At 33.8% G+C, this 18,048-nt stretch overlaps 3 protein-coding genes across 5 annotated transcripts; 1 reads left to right on the forward strand and 2 right to left on the reverse strand.

The window, feature by feature from the left end:
* Positions 1 to 250: 250 nt before the first annotated feature.
* On the reverse strand, positions 251 to 6,405 carry LOC110409896 (heparan-alpha-glucosaminide N-acetyltransferase-like protein (DUF1624)). 2 transcript variants are annotated; one of them, XM_021419393.2, is made up of 13 exons: positions 5,453 to 6,402; positions 3,176 to 3,313; positions 2,861 to 2,942; positions 2,674 to 2,750; positions 2,307 to 2,413; positions 1,889 to 2,006; positions 1,658 to 1,774; positions 1,466 to 1,557; positions 1,141 to 1,207; positions 984 to 1,062; positions 798 to 889; positions 496 to 639; positions 251 to 371 (listed from the first exon to the last, which is right to left on the reverse strand). In XM_021419393.2, exons 1-13 carry the CDS (start codon positions 5,753 to 5,755, stop codon positions 345 to 347), a joined length of 1,443 nt encoding a protein of 480 aa, XP_021275068.1. In that variant the 5' UTR covers positions 5,756 to 6,402; the 3' UTR covers positions 251 to 344. The 2 variants fall into 2 exon arrangements, with proteins under 2 accessions (XP_021275068.1, XP_089638614.1); XM_089782488.1 differs by lacking the exon at positions 251 to 371 and having other exon boundaries at positions 442 to 639; positions 5,453 to 6,405.
* A 2,757-nt stretch (positions 6,406 to 9,162) lies between these two features.
* LOC110409873 (smr (Small MutS Related) domain-containing protein) lies at positions 9,163 to 13,422 on the reverse strand. Of its 2 annotated transcripts, none has more exons than XM_021419366.2 (5): positions 13,132 to 13,422; positions 11,616 to 12,491; positions 10,073 to 10,476; positions 9,778 to 9,847; positions 9,163 to 9,596 (listed from the first exon to the last, which is right to left on the reverse strand). In XM_021419366.2, exons 2-5 carry the CDS (start codon positions 12,401 to 12,403, stop codon positions 9,533 to 9,535), a joined length of 1,326 nt encoding a protein of 441 aa, XP_021275041.1. In that variant the 5' UTR covers positions 12,404 to 12,491; positions 13,132 to 13,422; the 3' UTR covers positions 9,163 to 9,532. The 2 variants fall into 2 exon arrangements, with proteins under 2 accessions (XP_021275041.1, XP_021275042.1); XM_021419367.2 differs by having other exon boundaries at positions 11,616 to 12,528.
* A 114-nt stretch (positions 13,423 to 13,536) lies between these two features.
* Positions 13,537 to 15,615, forward strand: LOC110409162 (ubiquitin-NEDD8-like protein RUB1). The gene is made up of 4 exons (XM_021418424.2): positions 13,537 to 13,694; positions 13,827 to 13,940; positions 14,547 to 14,806; positions 15,336 to 15,615. Exons 2-4 carry the CDS (start codon positions 13,848 to 13,850, stop codon positions 15,445 to 15,447), a joined length of 465 nt encoding a protein of 154 aa, XP_021274099.1. The 5' UTR covers positions 13,537 to 13,694; positions 13,827 to 13,847; the 3' UTR covers positions 15,448 to 15,615.
* Positions 15,616 to 18,048: the final 2,433 nt, after the last annotated feature.

Genomic DNA, 18,048 nt, shown 5'->3' on the forward strand with positions numbered 1-18,048 from the left:
TGTGGGGTGTGATATTGACACATAAAATGGGCATAAAAGCCAAAACGATAATCTCGTGATGATCATATTAATTCCCTTAGTAGAGACAATGAAGTATTCCGCCCTGAGATGGCATGGATATTGATATTCAGTTTTCCTTCAAATATATGAAACGGAGAAGAGAAACTCAGCAACTGCTCTTTCTATGCGTAAACATAAAAGCCAACCTTCTGTCCAACCGACTATGGTACTCTATTTTTAAGTGGAGAGAGGAGAGAGAGAAGAGAGAGAGAGAGAGAGAGAGAGCCTCCAGCTGAGCAAAGTGCTACCCTAATATTCCCATGGATTGCAACAAAACTGCTACTTCATGTTCCAATGCCAATTAAGCTAAGCTGGTAGGGACAAGTTCAAACAAGGGATCAATAAGGCTGCAATATCCTAGCAGAAAAGTAAATTGAAAACTCATGAAATTACAAGGCCACGAAATCTCAAGAGGGCATGGTCAAGACAGCTTACAATGTTGCTCTGTGGCTGCTTCCAATAGAACCCCTGTATAATAATTGGCACGATATTGCAGGCTACAAGGATGTAATCATCAATGCATGCTTCCCCAATCCACTCCAACACCAATGTCATGCATCGATATCCACAGATGTCAACCTGTTTAAGAGATTGCGTGACTTTTAGTAGTTAAGGAAATCAGGCAAATAATTGTGTTTGTCCTCTGTACCAGTTAAATGGAAAAACTAAGTTTATGGCTATGGAAGACACCACAAGCAAATGGGCAAATTAGATCAAATGTCCAAGATTCATCCTACCAGTAGATAGATTCCTGCAAAGAGAAAGCCAGCAGCACCAGCAGTAACACACATGTAACTGAATGTGTAAAGAGCCTTGTTAACATGCATTCCTATAACAAGAAAGCAGAGGACTTAGATGATGAAAACCATTGCCAGTGTGCTAGTATTGCCGACAGTTTATAAGAATACAAATAGCAAACTTACCAAAAATGTCCAAGGCAAGCCCCAACACTAAAAGACTTGAAGATGATATCAACCAGAGACGAATTCTATCCCTGTGATCCTACATTCAAAACTCTGATTCATTGATAAATTCCAGTGAGAAAAAGAAAAGCAATCAATGAAATAAAAAATTTGTCACCTCAAAGTGGACAATGATATGCCCATAGTGCAAACCAACCAAGCAGGTAACCATGGCCATCACTGAACTACAACCCGAAAATACAAGGTCAATCCATAAACATGCAACTAAAGCACAGAGTGAATAAAGAATAGTTCATATCTTGTTGATTTCATGTTTTGTCATTTAATGTGGCCGTACAATGGTGCACATAATTCATTGTTATGCTATCAAAGACTATCCATCTGTATAGAAGGATAACATATCCTTCTATACATTCCCAGTGCATTGGACATAATTGACAAAAAAGATACACCAGAGGGTGAGGAAGAAACTGCAAACAAACCTCAGGAGGCCTTCGGGATCAAAGGGGGCTTGACACCATGAAGGGGCATCAGAAGGTAATGGGCCATAATCAGGTGAGTTGATGCTGCATTGCTATTGAAAAGGGGAAATAGCACAGAACAAGTTTTAAAAATTGGGAACGATGGCACATGATGCAATAAGCAACTGAAACAAGCTTTTGGAAGAGAGATACCTTTGTTCTTTCAAAGACTGGTTTCCTGTACAAATGTTGAATACCCAGTATTTTACGATCGATCATACCAACCACATTACAAGCTGGTCCAGTGTCACCTCGTACTCCACATTTCACCTTTGAATGGGAATGGAAAAGACAGAACTGCTCAGTGGCCTGTTTCTTTCCTCAAATTCTACTAAACAATTCTTAACCTTGAAAGAAAATTTTCAAAAGGAAAGATGAACTAACTGAAAAAAACTTTGGGGCTGATGAAGAAGTTGCAACTGGAATCTGATATTCCCAATCAGGAACATATAAACCATATAACAAGGAAATATATATAATAGTAAGCACCAATGCAGCAACCCTGAGAGACAGAAAAAAGAGAGAAAGAGGGCACACAACGGTCAACAATTTGATCTAAGCAAGAACTTTCAACAATGTTGGTACAATAGAAATGAACCTCTGGTAAAGGGAATGAATAAAACATTTTAAACTAATCAAAGACTTAATGCGTACCTTTCCATATATATATGACTATGTTATGACAGAAAGGGCTAAACTTAAGTGCTTATAAAACACAGCATAATTAAGCTATGCTCAGATGTCAACAGTATATTAATATCAGAATAAAATATGAGTCACCACATGTTTAAAAAAAACTTACCACTGAAACCGATACTTCCTCAGCAGATTTAATTCTGATTTTACAAGATCATCACCCTTCAGCCAAATCTCACAGATTGCTGCTACTAAGTATGCTATCGCAATTCTCTGGGAAGGAGGTGGGGGAAGCAAAACAAGAACAAGATATCATCTTACTGTTAATAATTGACAATACTTAAAACTCTACAACTAAATCTTAACCAATTGTCTCCCACAAAGGTTCCACCTTATATTAGCCTAAGAAGTTTAAGAAAGAATAGACAAATGCAGTCATAAAGCACCTGAAAGGCCAACTTAGTAAAAACAGTTCTCTTTGTTGTTCTACCTGTCATAATAAATAACTGGAGTAAACCAGTGAGAAAGCATACCTGCAGTATACCCATCAATCTCATTTGTTGAATATCCACCCCATAAGTTAAATTGTTGAGCCCATGGAAGAAGCCTCCTGGCAGTGATCAGAAATTATAGGCTAATTATATGCCATGAGACTAACAGAAATTCATAATCTATCAGAGCCATGATGTGTGGTGCAGGGTTAAGGAAATACAAAGCCACCTTGTAGAAAAAGGCCCAGGATCAGAAGCTTTAATGCCCGCAATATTGCTTTTCTAGTTGCAGTAACTCTGCATGACAATCTCTGTGCAAAGAATCAATTTGTTAATGTTAAATAATTGCCAGTAGTGATAGCAGTTGAGGTACATTCAGCACACATAAAACTTGGACACAATTGACATATAATGTGATATACAATTATTCAAAGCTTTTCTGCTTTCCTAACACGGTATGGAAAATAGCGGGATCATTAAACTGATATTACAAGTATTTGAGTGCTTTGAATCAAAAACAATACATTCCAGATGCAAGTCGTACCTTGTATGTCAGTCCTAGAGAAACACCAACAATGAAGAGGAAAAATGGCATGACATAATCTGCAAGGGTTAAACCATTCCATGGCGAATGATTGATTGCAGGTAGAAGTCCACCGGCATCATCTACAAGTATCATTAGCTGCATCAAAAATGAAAAAATAAAAAAAAAATATTTTAAATAAATGAAGCAGTATCCCTACCTTAGAAACTACATGGTGCTTAAATGAAACAAAGAAATTAAAATGAAAATTGTGAAAATTTTCAAAACTCAAAACTTATATCACTAAGTTTCAAATTTAGTTGAGATAGAATATGCATTGCAATTTTCTTAAATGGTCTTGAGTTTGGTATCAATTTGCTTCTCAGCAGGAAGATACCGTGTATACTAGAATTAGTTCAAAGTTCAAACCTCTACAGCCTCCAGTCAAAATGGACCATCTTATTCAGATATTTTTGTTGCACATTATTAAAGAAATAATTTAGTGATTAATTATCCAAAATATTGAGCCTTAAACTAATAGTAATGATCAAAATTTTATATTTAAGTTCTAATGCACCTAGAAACATTAAATATGATCAAAGAATTCTGTACATGAATCCAGATATAGAAAGAAATTGCAAGCTCAAGAAGGATTAAAGGGCACTGATGCAAGTACCGATGGAAACGTTTGTGGATGAAAAAGTTTACTAAAAATGGTAGAGGTTTCGAGGATTCAAATTTGAAACATCTACTTTGATACTATGTTACAGAGATAGTTAAGTTCGAATCAAAACTTAAGATTAAGCTGATAGGAAGGTTCAACTTTTATATTCAATTTCTAATTCATATGATTATATATACTCATTGCAATAGTTTTACTCCATAGGTTTACCCTTGATTGATCTCGATAGTCAAAAGGGTTTGGATACTAAACAGGAGAGAAATCAGAAAATTCCAAATCAATCTGGAAATGTTATCTGGCATAAATTAACAGACTCAAGAAATAGTTCTAATGGACAATAAATTACAGGATACATCTCATCAAAAAAATTTATACAATGCATAGTTAATTAAGAATGTGGAATTGTACCTTATGATAATATTTCTTACAGTATGATTTTTATGCTTGCTTATTTTATGTTCCTGTATATTGGTATTACCCACAGATTCCTAATATATGATTATTTCTACCTTTGAAATTTGAAAAAGGTGCAAGGAATTAGACTGGATGCTTCATTCCGAAGTGAAAATAAAGAATGCTTTGTTATTTTGGTTACCCTTTTGATCCCACAACCACTTTTTAACTCTTGACCCTGAAGGCAGCTAGGGGACAGGAAGTTAACAGAGCAACTAACCAACTAATTTGCAATCATAATAGGGCATGAATGTTTGTGGGCAAGATTTAAATAAGATTTACAAGTCAATTAAATTGGTAAAATCTCTCAATAAAAATGATTAAAATTAAAATTATGATAAAAAATCTTAATTGATGAAGTCATATTACAAAATGTATTTTATATATTGCTAACAAGTTTTAATAGTTTATTGAAATATAAATCTTATTGAAAATTATGACTTAATATTCATCATTCATCAAATAGTATTAATCAAAATTTGTGCATAGATGTTGTTCTTACTTATTGTAATCAGCTTGCATATTTGATTTTAATTTTCAATTAATTTTTTTAATAAGAAACAATAAGAACTTGAGTCAATACACAAGCAAACATTATATTTAAGGCAGAATGCGAATGCGAACTATCCATTAAAGTGCAGCGAACAAAGCCTAAAACGGCAGGGAATCCCAGCCTTATAGAAAGAATGGAGGTGTGACTTTCTTTCTTTCTCTAAGATGAAGCATTTGGACTTGGAAGGACACCTGTTAAAAATTTCAGCCTAAACAGTGGTTAAGAGTAGCAGCTTCAAATTAAAGCATCCATCAATGTTGGGGCTCACAAAGCAAATATCCATTTACGAGTTCTACTGGGATTCTAATTTTTCTTTATTTGGGCCAATAAAGTATTTTACAAGGAAATCTGTTAAGATTTCCATCCATTTGCGGAGTTTGTTGGAGTATTGCACAATGGAAACGTTTAAAAGGAAGTAAATGCATATCAGATCGAAATGTTCAGAGATCATCATGTCGAGTGAACGAAAAGTAATCTCAGGATGCAACCGGGAGCAAGGAATCATTGAAGGATATCTAACGGATGAACGCATTAATGACAACCATAACGACGGTGTAAAAACGTGAAAAGAAAATAAGTAAAAATGGAGAATATTTCGAGGAGATTTTACCACAATGGTGAGCCCCCGGAAAACGTCCAAGGAAACAAGACGCTGCTGCGCATGTTGTGGCTGTTGCTGCCGGCGGCGGGCAAGGTGGGTTGAGTTGGAAATGGGCATTAAGGGGCCTTCTTCACCTTTGTTGGAAATGGTTGGTTCAGAGATCTGAAGGGCCAATTGTCCCATTTCCTTATCATCATCATCATCTTCTTCGATTTTGTCTGCATTGCCATTCATCTTCAAATGCTTGTCCTCCGTACAATCCTGCATATCGTCGGCATTACATCCCTTGATGGGCTCGTATTCAATCGCCATTTGCCTACTCTCTGTCTATACGTATGGTGCAAACAATCTTATTTCCCTTGCTCTTTCTCCTCCTCAATCAAAACATTGGTGAGAGTGGGGAAAGAAGCAAAAAACCAAGTAAAGTTGCAGAACCCAACAGAGATATTGGATCAGGGTTTAGGATTCTGTTGCAGAACCCGATAATGCCTGTTAAATATGATAAGGCTAAGAACAGAAACAAGGAAGAAGAAGCGTTGTGCCTGAAAATCAAGTTTGTTTCTGTGTAATCTTTTCTTTTGCATATTTATAGGAGCGAAGATGAAGGGAGCATTGATTCGCATGATCACAAGGATTTAGGAAAGTGTTGGGATTTTTTTTTTTCTTTTTGGAAACATTACTCCTCCTATTATATTATATATTTCATATGAATCCAAAATGGAATCATCCAATTAAAAGAATGGTAATGCCAGCCTTTGCTTTTCATTTTTTCCTTTGGCAAATATCTTCCTAAATTTGTACCTCACAGCTTTCGCTCTTTCCACATACTTCCACTCTCTCTTTCCTCCCCAACAAACAATCAAAGCCACATGCACATCTAAAACCCTTTTTCTTTGACCTACAAATTAGAACTGTGCACCTATAAATATTTAATTCTTGATCCGTAATAATCAATTTAGAGACAAATAAGTATAATTAATTTATACTTAATTCAAGATCACCACAGAAACAATACTAACCACTAGGATCTTCTTCTCCCTTGATTTTTACAACTTTTTGGATCTATAAAATTTGGAGTCAAATAAGCATATAATCAACTTATACCTAATTCAAGATTCATCGTATTACAAATTTAAAATAAAAATACATACTTAATTTTTGATACATTATAAAAAATTTTGGAGGCAAATAAATATAATCAATTTATACTTAAATCAAGATTCATTGCAATAGAAATTTAGAGTATGAAAACATAACTAATTCTCCATACATGATTTCATGAACTAACCATGTTAATTGCTGAGGTTAGGATCTTCTTCTTCCTTGATGTATAACTCTTTAATGGATGACATTCTCTTTAGTGGTTATATAATGATTCCCTAATCCTAATCATGGTAGGATTTAGAGTTTTTAACACAAGCCAACACTAATGAGCCCCATATATAATATTAGAGTTTAACTTACTCCATTATATCGTGTCATGGATGATAATATTCTCTCTCAATCAAGGCCTACTAACTCAAATAATTTTTAATATAGTATAAAGAAAAATTAAATAATATAAATCTACGACTTAATTAATCCCAAAAAGAAAGTCTAACAAAAAATGAAATTCCATGACATCACACTCCTCAAGGAGGATTTCTAAAAATACTAATAAGATATTGAAAGGTTGTATTCGTAAAGAAATGTGTCACATAATTGGAGAATAAAAGACTATGACACTTAAATTCCAAATCTCCTATACTTTTTGGGTCCAATACTCAAAAAGTTTGAAAAAGAAGAGAATATTTTAGAAAAATCCTTAAAATTTGATCCACATGGAATTGCCGACCTTAAGTAGAATATTTGATAAAGATATTCACCTAATAAACCAAAGGAAAATTTAATGGCTAAAATTTAATTCGTTTGTAATTTTGTTCATTAAAGAAAGAAAAAAGGAAAAGGAGGCGTTTGTGCTGCAAGCAGTCCCCCAATCTACGGAATAAATACGTAAACAAATGTGAAAAGCTTAAAAAGATGGTAACTGATATTAGCCGGTGATTCCTGACGTGTACATAAGCGCAATGCATTTCGTGTGAAAAGGAGAAAAAATATAAAAAAAAAAATCAGAAATCACATCCCTTTCATCTCATGCAATGAATCACGCGCTGCCTGCTCCCAGGCGTTAACATGTATACTGAATGCACAAATTCCTTGGCTTTACCTTGCTTTTGGTTACCGCATTGATAAAGTTGATTCGGCCCCACATGATTGATAAAACGGCGGTGAGAAAGTTCAATGTAGGGGTGGCTACGTGCTGTTGGTTGATGGAAAGAGATGTCGCATCTACAAAATGAGCTCAGATTTGGAGAACAGATCCAATGCTCGTAGTCTTGCTCTGCTAGAAGAGGAATGCGAGATACACATCTCTATTCAAGCCTGCGCTCTCATTGATCAGGGAAAAGTAAAGGTATGCTATGGTGTGGCACCTTTTGGAGATTGTGAGGTGAAAAGGAAAAGGTAATCTTAGAGAAATCAGAATAGTGCAAGTGTGGTCTCAGTGCGGGTTACGATAAAGATGCCTTATCCTTCCACTTCATAGTGGCACATCCCCAATCCAAATGCGAAGGCGCAAAAGATTAGGGACAATTGGGCACGCTCATTTGGCACTTGTGCCATGTGGTGCTACTAGCTCCAGCAACTGTGCGTGGCCTTTACTCCTGTCCTTACAAATTAAATCTGCAAAATGATCTCTTTACTCTTATCCTAATCATGATTAATTATTGTACCAATAATCTCTTTAATGTTTTAATAATCGGATCCAAACTTAAATTTGACACAGATTTAATGATTTCGTTGGTTTAATCCATTGGTTCAATGTCTTGATTTTTGTTTTGAACAAAAATTTACTATTGTATGGATCATTTATAGTGCAATGATGGTTCAAAGAATGTCAATGTTTTAATAATCAGATCAAATTTAATTTGATTAAGAGGTTTAATGATTTTATAAGTTCAATCTATTGATTTAATATTAAGTTTTTTTTTATAAAAATATATTATTGTGTCCTATCATTTGTTGGGTGTCAATATTTTAATAATCGGATCAAATTTAATTTTTTTTATAGTTGGAAGAGGGATTTGAATAATGTTTTTTAGGCAAAAAGATAATGCACCAATCAATAAACTAAATATTCGGGTGGAGATCAAATTTAATTTGATTAAAAAGTTTAATGATTTTATAGGTTCAATCTATTGATTTAATATCAAGTTTTTTTTTATAAAAATTTATTATTGTATTTTATCATGTAGTGGGTGTCAATATTTTAATAACTAGATCAAAAATGAAATAATAATATAAAGAGGTTTAATGATTTGAATTTTTCAAATAAAAATTTACTATAGTATCTGATCATTTAATAATACAATTGGATGCAATGGGTGCCAATGTTTTAACAATTAGATCGAAACCTAAATTCAATCAAGAGATTTAATGATCCAATCTGTTCAATCCATTAATTTCATATTAGGATTTTTAAGATAAAACTTTATTATTATATAATTATTAAATGTGGTAAAATGTTTAAAAAATAAATATTTGATTAAACAGCTATAATTTTAATTGAACGTCATGAAATGAGGTTAATTGTCCAATTTTGTTTGAAAAAAAATAAAAATTTAAAATAAATCATTAAAAAAAATAATTTCAAATTTCATCCATTGGGTCTAATTTGTGAATTGATCAGTTCTTAATTAGCTTCATCACCAGAAGGATTAATCATTCTATCCAGATGGGTTTAGACAATCGATTCAAATTTCAATATTGTTGGATACAATTTTATCAAATGCTACACAAGAGTCAATAATCAAGATCCACTAAGGACCACCGAACCAATACTCATGGGGTAAACTTTGAGTTTTGACTAAATATTTATACCTTAGGTCAAAGATACAAATGAAGCAAAAAGGTCATAGCAGCTGACATGGTACATGAGTCACATCCAAAGGAAGTCCAATGGCGACTTCCCAACATTTAATTATCCACCAACAAACAGCTTAAGACTAAGTTCTTCAAATTAATAAATAACAACATTTTATTGAATAATGTTCAACCACGCCGGAATTTGGGTTTAACAGTAATTAGCCCTGGTCTTGCCTCATCAAAGCGATATCTGCAAATAATGTTATTCATCATCATCAACATTGCTTTATCATCATTAGATAAAGAAAAACATATGTATTTTAGCCCCCACTATTAGATAAACGAGACAATAAATGTACATAACTATTACAATATATGCTTAAAAAAGTGGGGGAGAAAAAAAAAAAGGAAGAGGTTATTAAATATTTCACCCATTTTCTATGAGGAAGCTTCTCACGGCTGCAGGGAGCGCAGCTTGTCCACGACTATGATTGCCTACACCTGTAGGAGAAAAATAAAGCATCAGTGCAGCTGCCACTGTATTTTATGCACAAACCACCTAAGGTGTTCACTTTACCAATTTTAGTGAAAAACATTAAGTAACCTGCATTGACAACTCAAACTAATTATCTTTTGAAAGACTAAATTGATTGTCCGAGTTTCTGGTCTATACGTACAAGTTTTCAGAAACAACCTAGCAAGTATTTATTGAATAAAGCAAATTACCTGTTATGACTTGTAACGATGTAGGCCTCTGCCTAGATGATGTCTGTTGCTTATCCAATTTATCCATAGAACTAAATGTCTCAACAGATGACGAACGAACAATCCCATTATTTGCCTTAAATCTGTTAGGAGAAACTGAGCGGCCCACTGGTACCTGGGACTCAAGCCGTCTCAAATGTTCATGCAAGGCTTGGACAGCTTCTGCTGCATGAAGACCATGCAAGTCCAACTTCCACAAGTCATTGTCGCTATTTCTGATTCTTAAAATTTCACTAGCTGCCTTAGCATTAAGTCTCTGAGCAGTTAACCATTCTTCTCGAGCATTTTGAGAGTGCTGCTGTGCAGAAAAATGGTCACCCCTCAAAAATGCATTAGTGGCTGCCCTAGAGTGTTGAGATGCTGACCTATCCAGTGGAGAGAATATGTGAACAGGTGAATCCCCAGCATCTATCAATACTAAGTGGAAAGTATAAAATTTAACTTTTAAATTTCCATTTCAACAAGAACATAAAGATGAGTACAGTACTTGGGGCTGAAGAAAAAATACGTCAAATACAGATATAAGAACATCCTCCAAACCTTACAACATCAGGGGCAGAGTAACTTTTGGGGAGGTGGGATTGCTTATGGAAATAAAAAAATTCGAAATTCCAACTTATTTATATAAGTAAAAAGATAAAACTTCATAGATGCACTTTTATGTGATTATTTGGGTAAGTTCATAAATTTATCTATAGGGGTAAATTAGACCTCTGGTCCAAGACCTTGCTTCAAAGTTTCACCTCAAACATTAACCCTTAAATTGGAGCATTGTGCCTCATGAACTTATCAAAATGTATCAATGTCATCTATCCATCAACTTTATGATAAAAACTTGACAAAATAGCCATGTCAGCATTGTATCGAGTGTTTCCAACATGCCTACCATACTTTTTCCATGTGGTGCTAAGAGGGAAAGGGGTTCGAGCAGCTTATAAGCACCCTTTTTCCTTAGTGCCCAACTAACTTAATGTAATTGCAACATAATAATTTAATAGAGGTATTGATAATTTGACAGGCCAAAAAAGATTAACTGGTATAAATGGAAAGATTAGGACTGGTACTCCTTCATGTTTGAGAACAAAAAAGATATTCAAGTCAAACTTTAGTTGTGATAAGTGCAAATTTATCCCAAACTTTTAACGCATGTCAACCGACACATGGTGCAGATACCATGTGGCACTTTAATGAAAGATTGGCCATTTGTCAGACAAGTTTTTAATGGATATAAATTAAAACCTAAAGGGAGCAACTCAATATTTTCAAAGTTCATGAGCAAAAACCATATCCAGATTAAACTTGAAACATGAGATGTCATTTTGTCACAAGGTTCTATTAGTAAAACTATTTTAGAATTTCATGCAAGATCCTAAACAGCCCAACAATTGTGTTGAATGAACATGCATGTACTTGTAGCAAGTCATCTTACTTATGCAAATTCAAGCCTTACATGTGTGTGTGTGTCTATGTGTGTGTGCATATATATAAGCCCAGGCAACCATACCTCATCATCCTTACAGCATCCTTTCGATGGCTCAAGTATACATCATCTTCTTCCCACTCAGGCTCAAAAGGTATAGATGTCAATTGCCCCAGAATCAGCTTCATATTAGAGACACCATCAAAGAGTTTATTCTCTTGCATATCTGTCAACTTGTCAAGATTGTCTTCCCTTTCATCAGCTTTAGAGCTCTGGCAAACAAGCTTAGCAGTCTTTACTGTTGAAATACCTCTGTCACAGTTGACATTGCCTGGAAAATCAGAAATGGTGGAGCTCATTTCATTATTTTTAGTTTCCTTGATATCCTCAATGCCACTGATGGACATCATTCCTTTCAATAAAGCTGAGGCCTCAAGAATATTATTATCGGCAGCCAACAAGACATCCTCAATCAAACTATTCTCAGCCCAGCAATGCAGCTCTTTAAGCCTTTTAAGAGCTAAATTATTATTGTTTCGGTCAACTACCTTATCTCCATCATTTTCAGTAGGCTTGCCCACGTTTATTGGTTTTGTATAATCCTTATTCTGTTTTGAAGTAGGAAAATTGTCAGAGGGCTTAAGCACAGATGAGAAAGACCTTGCTGAAAGATCATTACTTTTTGCCAGGTTTATGCAGGGACGGATGGCCGGCAGACTATTTGGCATCGGAGGGAAAGGGTCATCTTCAGTTTCAGGTACCAGACCTTGTTTCTGCCGCTGCTTGAGATCAAAGGCACTCCAGCCTGATGATTCGCCTTTACCTCTTGTTGAGGACATCTTTTTACAGGGGGAGCCGGCAGTAACATTCATTTTTGGTCAAGTAAAATTTGTTGAAGACAAGCTCCTTTCGTCCTCTTCCTCTTCTCAATCCACCTCAAAAACAACAGATAGCCAATGCCTGGGTTTGATTGATAGTTTTGTTTGTTACATTTTACCTTCTTTTTGGTAAAAAATAATATAAAATAAAAAGCAAAAATTATAAATTAATGGCGACCAAAGAAAAAAAAAACAAATACAAAAAGAAAATAACAAAACTTTCAACCCAAGGGAGCCTAAGCAGCCTCACTAAAAACGACGGAAATAGAAACCATCAAGCAATTTTCCCACTCAGTAATTATTTTGATAGGCGATACCAACCCATTCAGTAACAGAATCAGTGGCTTGAGGAGTCCAACATATTCTAAATTTTTGTTTGTACAAATAGAACCATCCTGTTGTAAAGTATAAACATTTTCTGACAAATTTGTTTTGTTTTGTTTCTTCAACTTAAGCCTTAGTTTGAGCAAAAATTCTAAATTCCAAACGACAGGATGCCAAACTAAACCTTAATAATCAATTACGATAAATCAAAATACCATCATAAAAGCACAAGAGGCAAACGCTACACACAAAAAAGCAACCATTATACAAAGCTTAACGGATAGGTGTGGTAGGGTTTGTGTCTACATTAACTGAAGAATAAACTATATGGTAGCTAAAACTGAAATAATTGAAATTAACAATAATAAGAATGAAAATCAGGAAGAGATAATATATACCTTAATTTAACCGGGATTGGTAGGCTTGGAAATCTTATCAATACGAAAAGAAGAACTATTTGGGGAGATGAAAAAAGCGAAACCAAGGCGTGAATCGGTCGACATTAGAGTCAGAAGGCCGCTGATGATTGTGTTTCTCTACCATCACCAATCCAATAACGCAGCTTCTGCATCTCTTATCCATAAAGAAATTCTCTTCTCCTTAGAGACAAAAACCCGGAATTCGTCTCCCAAAAGGCGGACCAGAGAAAGAGACAGAGGAAGCCGAGAGGAAACACAGAGAAAATTTTCAACGACTACGTACAGCGTCAAAATATAAATAAATATAGTAATAATCAGCCCTTTCTGTAATTACCACTTTACCCATCACTCCCCTTTTTATTCCCTACGGTCTTACAAATTATAGAAAAAGGGGCCCAGGCCCAATTTCAAGTTGAGTCTGAGGCCCAGTGTGAAGATGAGGACGAATCCCCGAACAGAGAACTTGAACTTGAACTAGTCAGTGATCGGTTTGGTATTCGGAAGCAGCCGTTATCTTCTTCTTCTCGTCTGAAAATCACGAGGTAAAAATTTCAGCAGAAATTGTTTTTCAATCTTCTTTTTCTATAATCAAATATTTCGAATTTCTTCGTATTCATCTAAGTAACAAAAAAGAAAAGAATAATACTTACTATATATTTGGTCTTGAAATGAAGTAACTGTGTGCGAAGGAGAAGATGCAGATATTTGTCAAAACCCTAACGGGGAAGACTATTACCCTCGAGGTCGAGAGCAGTGACACCATCGACAATGTCAAAGCCAAGATTCAGGTTTTCCTTTGTTTTATTCTCTTTCTGTTCTTTATTTCCCCTCCTAATATCGCCTAATTTCCTTAATGGATGATTGTTTCGTTATGCTTTGTTTTTATTTTTTTTTGGGGGTAATGTTTTCCTCTTACGGAACTGCAAACTTAGTCTTAGAGAGGAGTGAGGAATCCTGTTGTTTTTATGTGGACTTAGTCATTCTCTGGAGATTGCATCGAAATTATAATTTAGTTAAATTATTTGTTTTAATTGTTACAATTCAACTGCTAAAGTCTCGGATTACATGCAATCTTGCAATTCCATTCAAGTCTGTGAGTGAGCGCTCTGTTCAACCTTTGAGGCATACTTGGCTCTTGTCTTGTGTACCGCCATCCCCATTGCTGATAAAGAGACTGCAGTGCATACCTATAAAGCATCCTTGCACCAAACTCCCATTGCATTGCTTAAGAAAAACCTTATCCCTACTTTTTTCAGTTGTTTCGCTTTGATTTGTGGTTTGTGTTAATTTCACTCTTTCTGTACACCCCCTATTTTAGGGCTGCAATATTAAGAGAACATTGTTTGAAGGTTTTACTTTCTTCTTGATTACTGACCATGGATCATGTTATCCAGGATAAAGAAGGCATCCCTCCTGATCAGCAGAGGTTGATTTTTGCTGGTAAGCAGCTGGAAGATGGCCGAACTCTTGCTGATTATAACATCCAAAAGGAGTCCACACTTCACCTTGTTTTGAGGCTTAGGGGAGGAACTATGATCAAGGTGAAGACTCTCACTGGGAAAGAAATTGAAATTGATATTGAACCAACTGATACCATTGATCGCATTAAGGAACGGGTTGAAGAGAAAGAAGGAATTCCTCCAGTTCAGCAAAGGTATTTTTGGTCTTTCCTGTTATTTTATTGAACTTCACTGTAGGATTTACTTGATTAATGAAATACTTCTGCATTGTGATTTTGATTGGAAATTCTGAATGTATTATTTTCCACTTGCTAATATAATTTTGTGGGGAGAACTAGTTTATTATATTTCGACGCAGGTGTTTTTGGCCCTCTTCATTTCACGATTTTTTCGTATATGGGATGTAAAGTTCGTTGATTTTGTAAGTCTGTTTTTAATAATATATTGTTTCTGATGCAATTAGGTATAATTTCATTTAGTAGATGTTTTGGGCAAAATGTATCAGGAACATATTTGTTAAATTCCATATTTCTTAAGAGGTAAGACATGGTTGGGTTGTGGGTCTTACATACTTATCAAGGCTGACTTGTTTGTTGACTGTCCACATGTAGGATTAAGTTCATAACCATAGTGCTCTGGCTGTTGATTTGTTAATATAATGCTTATTTTTTGGCCAACTTGTCATTATAAAGTTGATCCGATGGTTTTGACAACTTGTTGCAGGCTTATATACGCCGGAAAGCAACTTGCAGATGACAAGACGGCTCGCGACTACAATATTGAGGGTGGCTCTGTGCTGCATCTTGTGCTTGCATTGAGGGGTGGCCATCTTTAGATGGTGCTTCTAATATTAGAAACAAAACTGCTCCTTTATACTTTTCTTTGCATAAATCAAATGGATTTGCATTTGATTTGTTGATGAATGCATGGACATACGTGAATTGGTTTCCTCAAACGGAGATGTTTGAATACTTGTCTATGTTATCGACCTTCTTCAGTTTTATGTGTGGCCTCAGTTTACTTCATTTTTCTTGGACTTTGAGCTGTTGGGACTCATTTAGATGAGCTGTTTATCTGGAACTGTATGAAATATAGACAAGGGTAGGAAAAGTGGTTATAAGCATGTCATATAAGAGAAAATCTATTTCCTGATTGTTAAGATGGAACTTGAGCCCATCACTTGCGTTCACGCAGGAGGTTCACTTACTAAATGATTTGCATGGGATGCTTTATGGAGGCAATAAATAAATGAAGGGAAAGAAGATTGTTACGAACATCTTGGGTGAAATACATATATCTCCCATTAATTTGAGTAATGCCCGTTTATCCTTCCTGAAAACCGTAACGAGGTGATGTAGTCGCTTAAAAAGGTTGAGTTTATATGCTGAATTTCAGTGATGTTGCATCAAAGGGAATGTTGTCTGGGGACAAAACCAGTGCTTCACTTCTTCATTGTGTCAGCCACTAATCAAAACATTGGTCAAATGTTCATGGGCAAGCCTATAAGTGTGCAGATTATGGTGCTATTTCCTGATTGTTAATAAAATAAGGTGATGCTTGGGCTTGTGCTTTTCCCTACGGCATGAAGGTGTCTTGAGTTGTGTTTGCTTCCTTTCTATATTTTTGGGAACTTTGTATAAAAAACTTCATTTGTTTTATCTGCAAAAATGGACAGGAGCATTCGCCGTCTGTTAGTTGTGGAAGCGGTGATGAGTCCAGCTATTCCCTCAAGTTTGTGGGTCCAGTTTAGTACCGAGTGGGTTTCAGCATAATTTATTAGGGTGGGGTTAGTCAAACTCGATCAACTTATTTTATTAATAAATATCATATCTTTATTAAATTTTAATTTTAAAATATATTTAAAGATTAATAAATTAATAAAAATAAATATTATAGTATTTTAATAAATAAATTAGAGTTAAATTGATGATTGAACTGGACTCAATATGGTTTTAATTAAAGAAACTCAATAAATTTAACTCAACTTATGATCACCTCTAATTAATTGCCACGTGTTACCAAATGATGTTTAATGGTTAAGTTAATATCTAAACCAATATAGTAAACGAAAATTTTAGTTATAAGTTAAAAAGTTTAAGACAAATACGTAACATTGGATGAATTTCAGGGTTCTAAATATGCTTGTGTTGCACTTTTAGTGAAGAGAGGTTGATTGAATTGTTTACTTTAAGATCATGGAACTTAATTGGAAACCATGATTAACAATTTTTCATAAAATAATTGTGATCTAGATATTAAAAAATCGTTAATGAGAGAGTAAGGCCATTGCCAAAGACATTAAGCCAAATATATACTATGAATGAGATCATTGTTCATTGTGACATTATTTATAATAATCAATATTTTTTTAATTCAATAATAATGCATTAAATGAAAATCATTTATTAATATAATATTTTTACCAACTTCAACAAGTGTCTATAAAGCACCCCATTAATAAAATATTTCAAATGAAGGCAGCCCGAACCCATCCTCAAGTCGAGTCTTGAAATTGGACACCAGAATTGGGCTAACCTTACCGTCAAGTTAGGTTAAGAGAAATATGCATGTTTTGTTTTGTGTTATATTAATATTAAGGTTGCAACCGGTAAGTTACTTGTTAATTTTGAAATATTTAAATTTTAATTTTATAAAAAAAAAATGTATCCAAATCTTATTAACTATTTGAATATTTTTAAAAATTATTGTTTTAACCATAATCCTAATATATCCTCACCGCTTTATAATTACTCTAATCAGTTTAAAAACTCGATTACATAAAAAATTATTAAAATATTATTCATGAATACCCAATTACCCAAATTCATATCCGTATTCATATATAATAATATATTTTTTAAATATTTCATATAATTTATTAATAATTAAATTAATAAAACACATAAATAATAAAATTTAAATTATCAAAAATAAATATCTCAAACATAATTAATAATTTTATAAGCTATAATTTTTTTAATGTTAGCACAAAATAAAAAATAAATATATTTATATTTAAAAATATATATATATTAAAAATATTTTAGTATATATATAATAGTAATTATATTTCTTATAAATTAACACAATATATAAACTATAGATATTAAAAGACATTACAAGTTAATTAATAATCATAATTTCACTAATTAATTATATGTATGTGTCCTTAATTTCATGAAATTAAAAAAAATAGTTAGCTTCCAATACTACTCTAATCTCAAAAACTCTCTTTAAGTATATATATTGTAAGTTTATATAAACAACAGTATATTATAATTAATAATTTTATGAGTTATAATTTTTATAATGTTAACATAAAATTGAAAGTAAATATATTTATATTAAAAGTATATATATATACAATAGCAATTATATTCTTTTATAATATGATATGATATTCAAATTATTTAAACATAATTAATAATTTAATAAT

The sequence above is a fragment of the Theobroma umbraticum genome, unplaced genomic scaffold (assembly GCF_002168275.2).
Source record: "Theobroma umbraticum cultivar Fairchild unplaced genomic scaffold, ASM216827v3 scaffold_44.0, whole genome shotgun sequence".
Lineage (NCBI taxonomy): Eukaryota > Viridiplantae > Streptophyta > Magnoliopsida > Malvales > Malvaceae > Theobroma > Theobroma umbraticum.

Excerpts from the sequence above, each read along its gene's own strand:
- LOC110409896 (XM_089782488.1), bottom strand. The coding sequence starts at position 5,755 with ATGGCGATTGAATACGAGCCCATCAAGGGATGTAATGCCGACGATATG. Across the intron at positions 3,314-5,452 it reads TCCGGGGGCTCACCATTGTG|CTAATGATACTTGTAGATGA; the intron begins GTAAAATCTCCT and ends TTTTTGATGCAG. Across the intron at positions 890-983 it reads GCTTGCCTTGGACATTTTTG|GAATGCATGTTAACAAGGCT; the intron begins GTAAGTTTGCTA and ends TTCTTGTTATAG.
- LOC110409873 (XM_021419366.2), bottom strand. The coding sequence starts at position 12,403 with ATGAATGTTACTGCCGGCTCCCCCTGTAAAAAGATGTCCTCAACAAGA. Across the intron at positions 9,848-10,072 it reads ATCGTTACAAGTCATAACAG|GTGTAGGCAATCATAGTCGT; the intron begins GTAATTTGCTTT and ends TTTCTCCTACAG. Across the intron at positions 9,597-9,777 it reads AGCTTCCTCATAGAAAATGG|ATATCGCTTTGATGAGGCAA; the intron begins GTGAAATATTTA and ends CATTATTTGCAG.
- LOC110409162 (XM_021418424.2), top strand. The coding sequence starts at position 13,848 with ATGCAGATATTTGTCAAAACCCTAACGGGGAAGACTATTACCCTCGAG. Across the intron at positions 13,941-14,546 it reads ATGTCAAAGCCAAGATTCAG|GATAAAGAAGGCATCCCTCC; the intron begins GTTTTCCTTTGT and ends CATGTTATCCAG. Across the intron at positions 14,807-15,335 it reads ATTCCTCCAGTTCAGCAAAG|GCTTATATACGCCGGAAAGC; the intron begins GTATTTTTGGTC and ends AACTTGTTGCAG.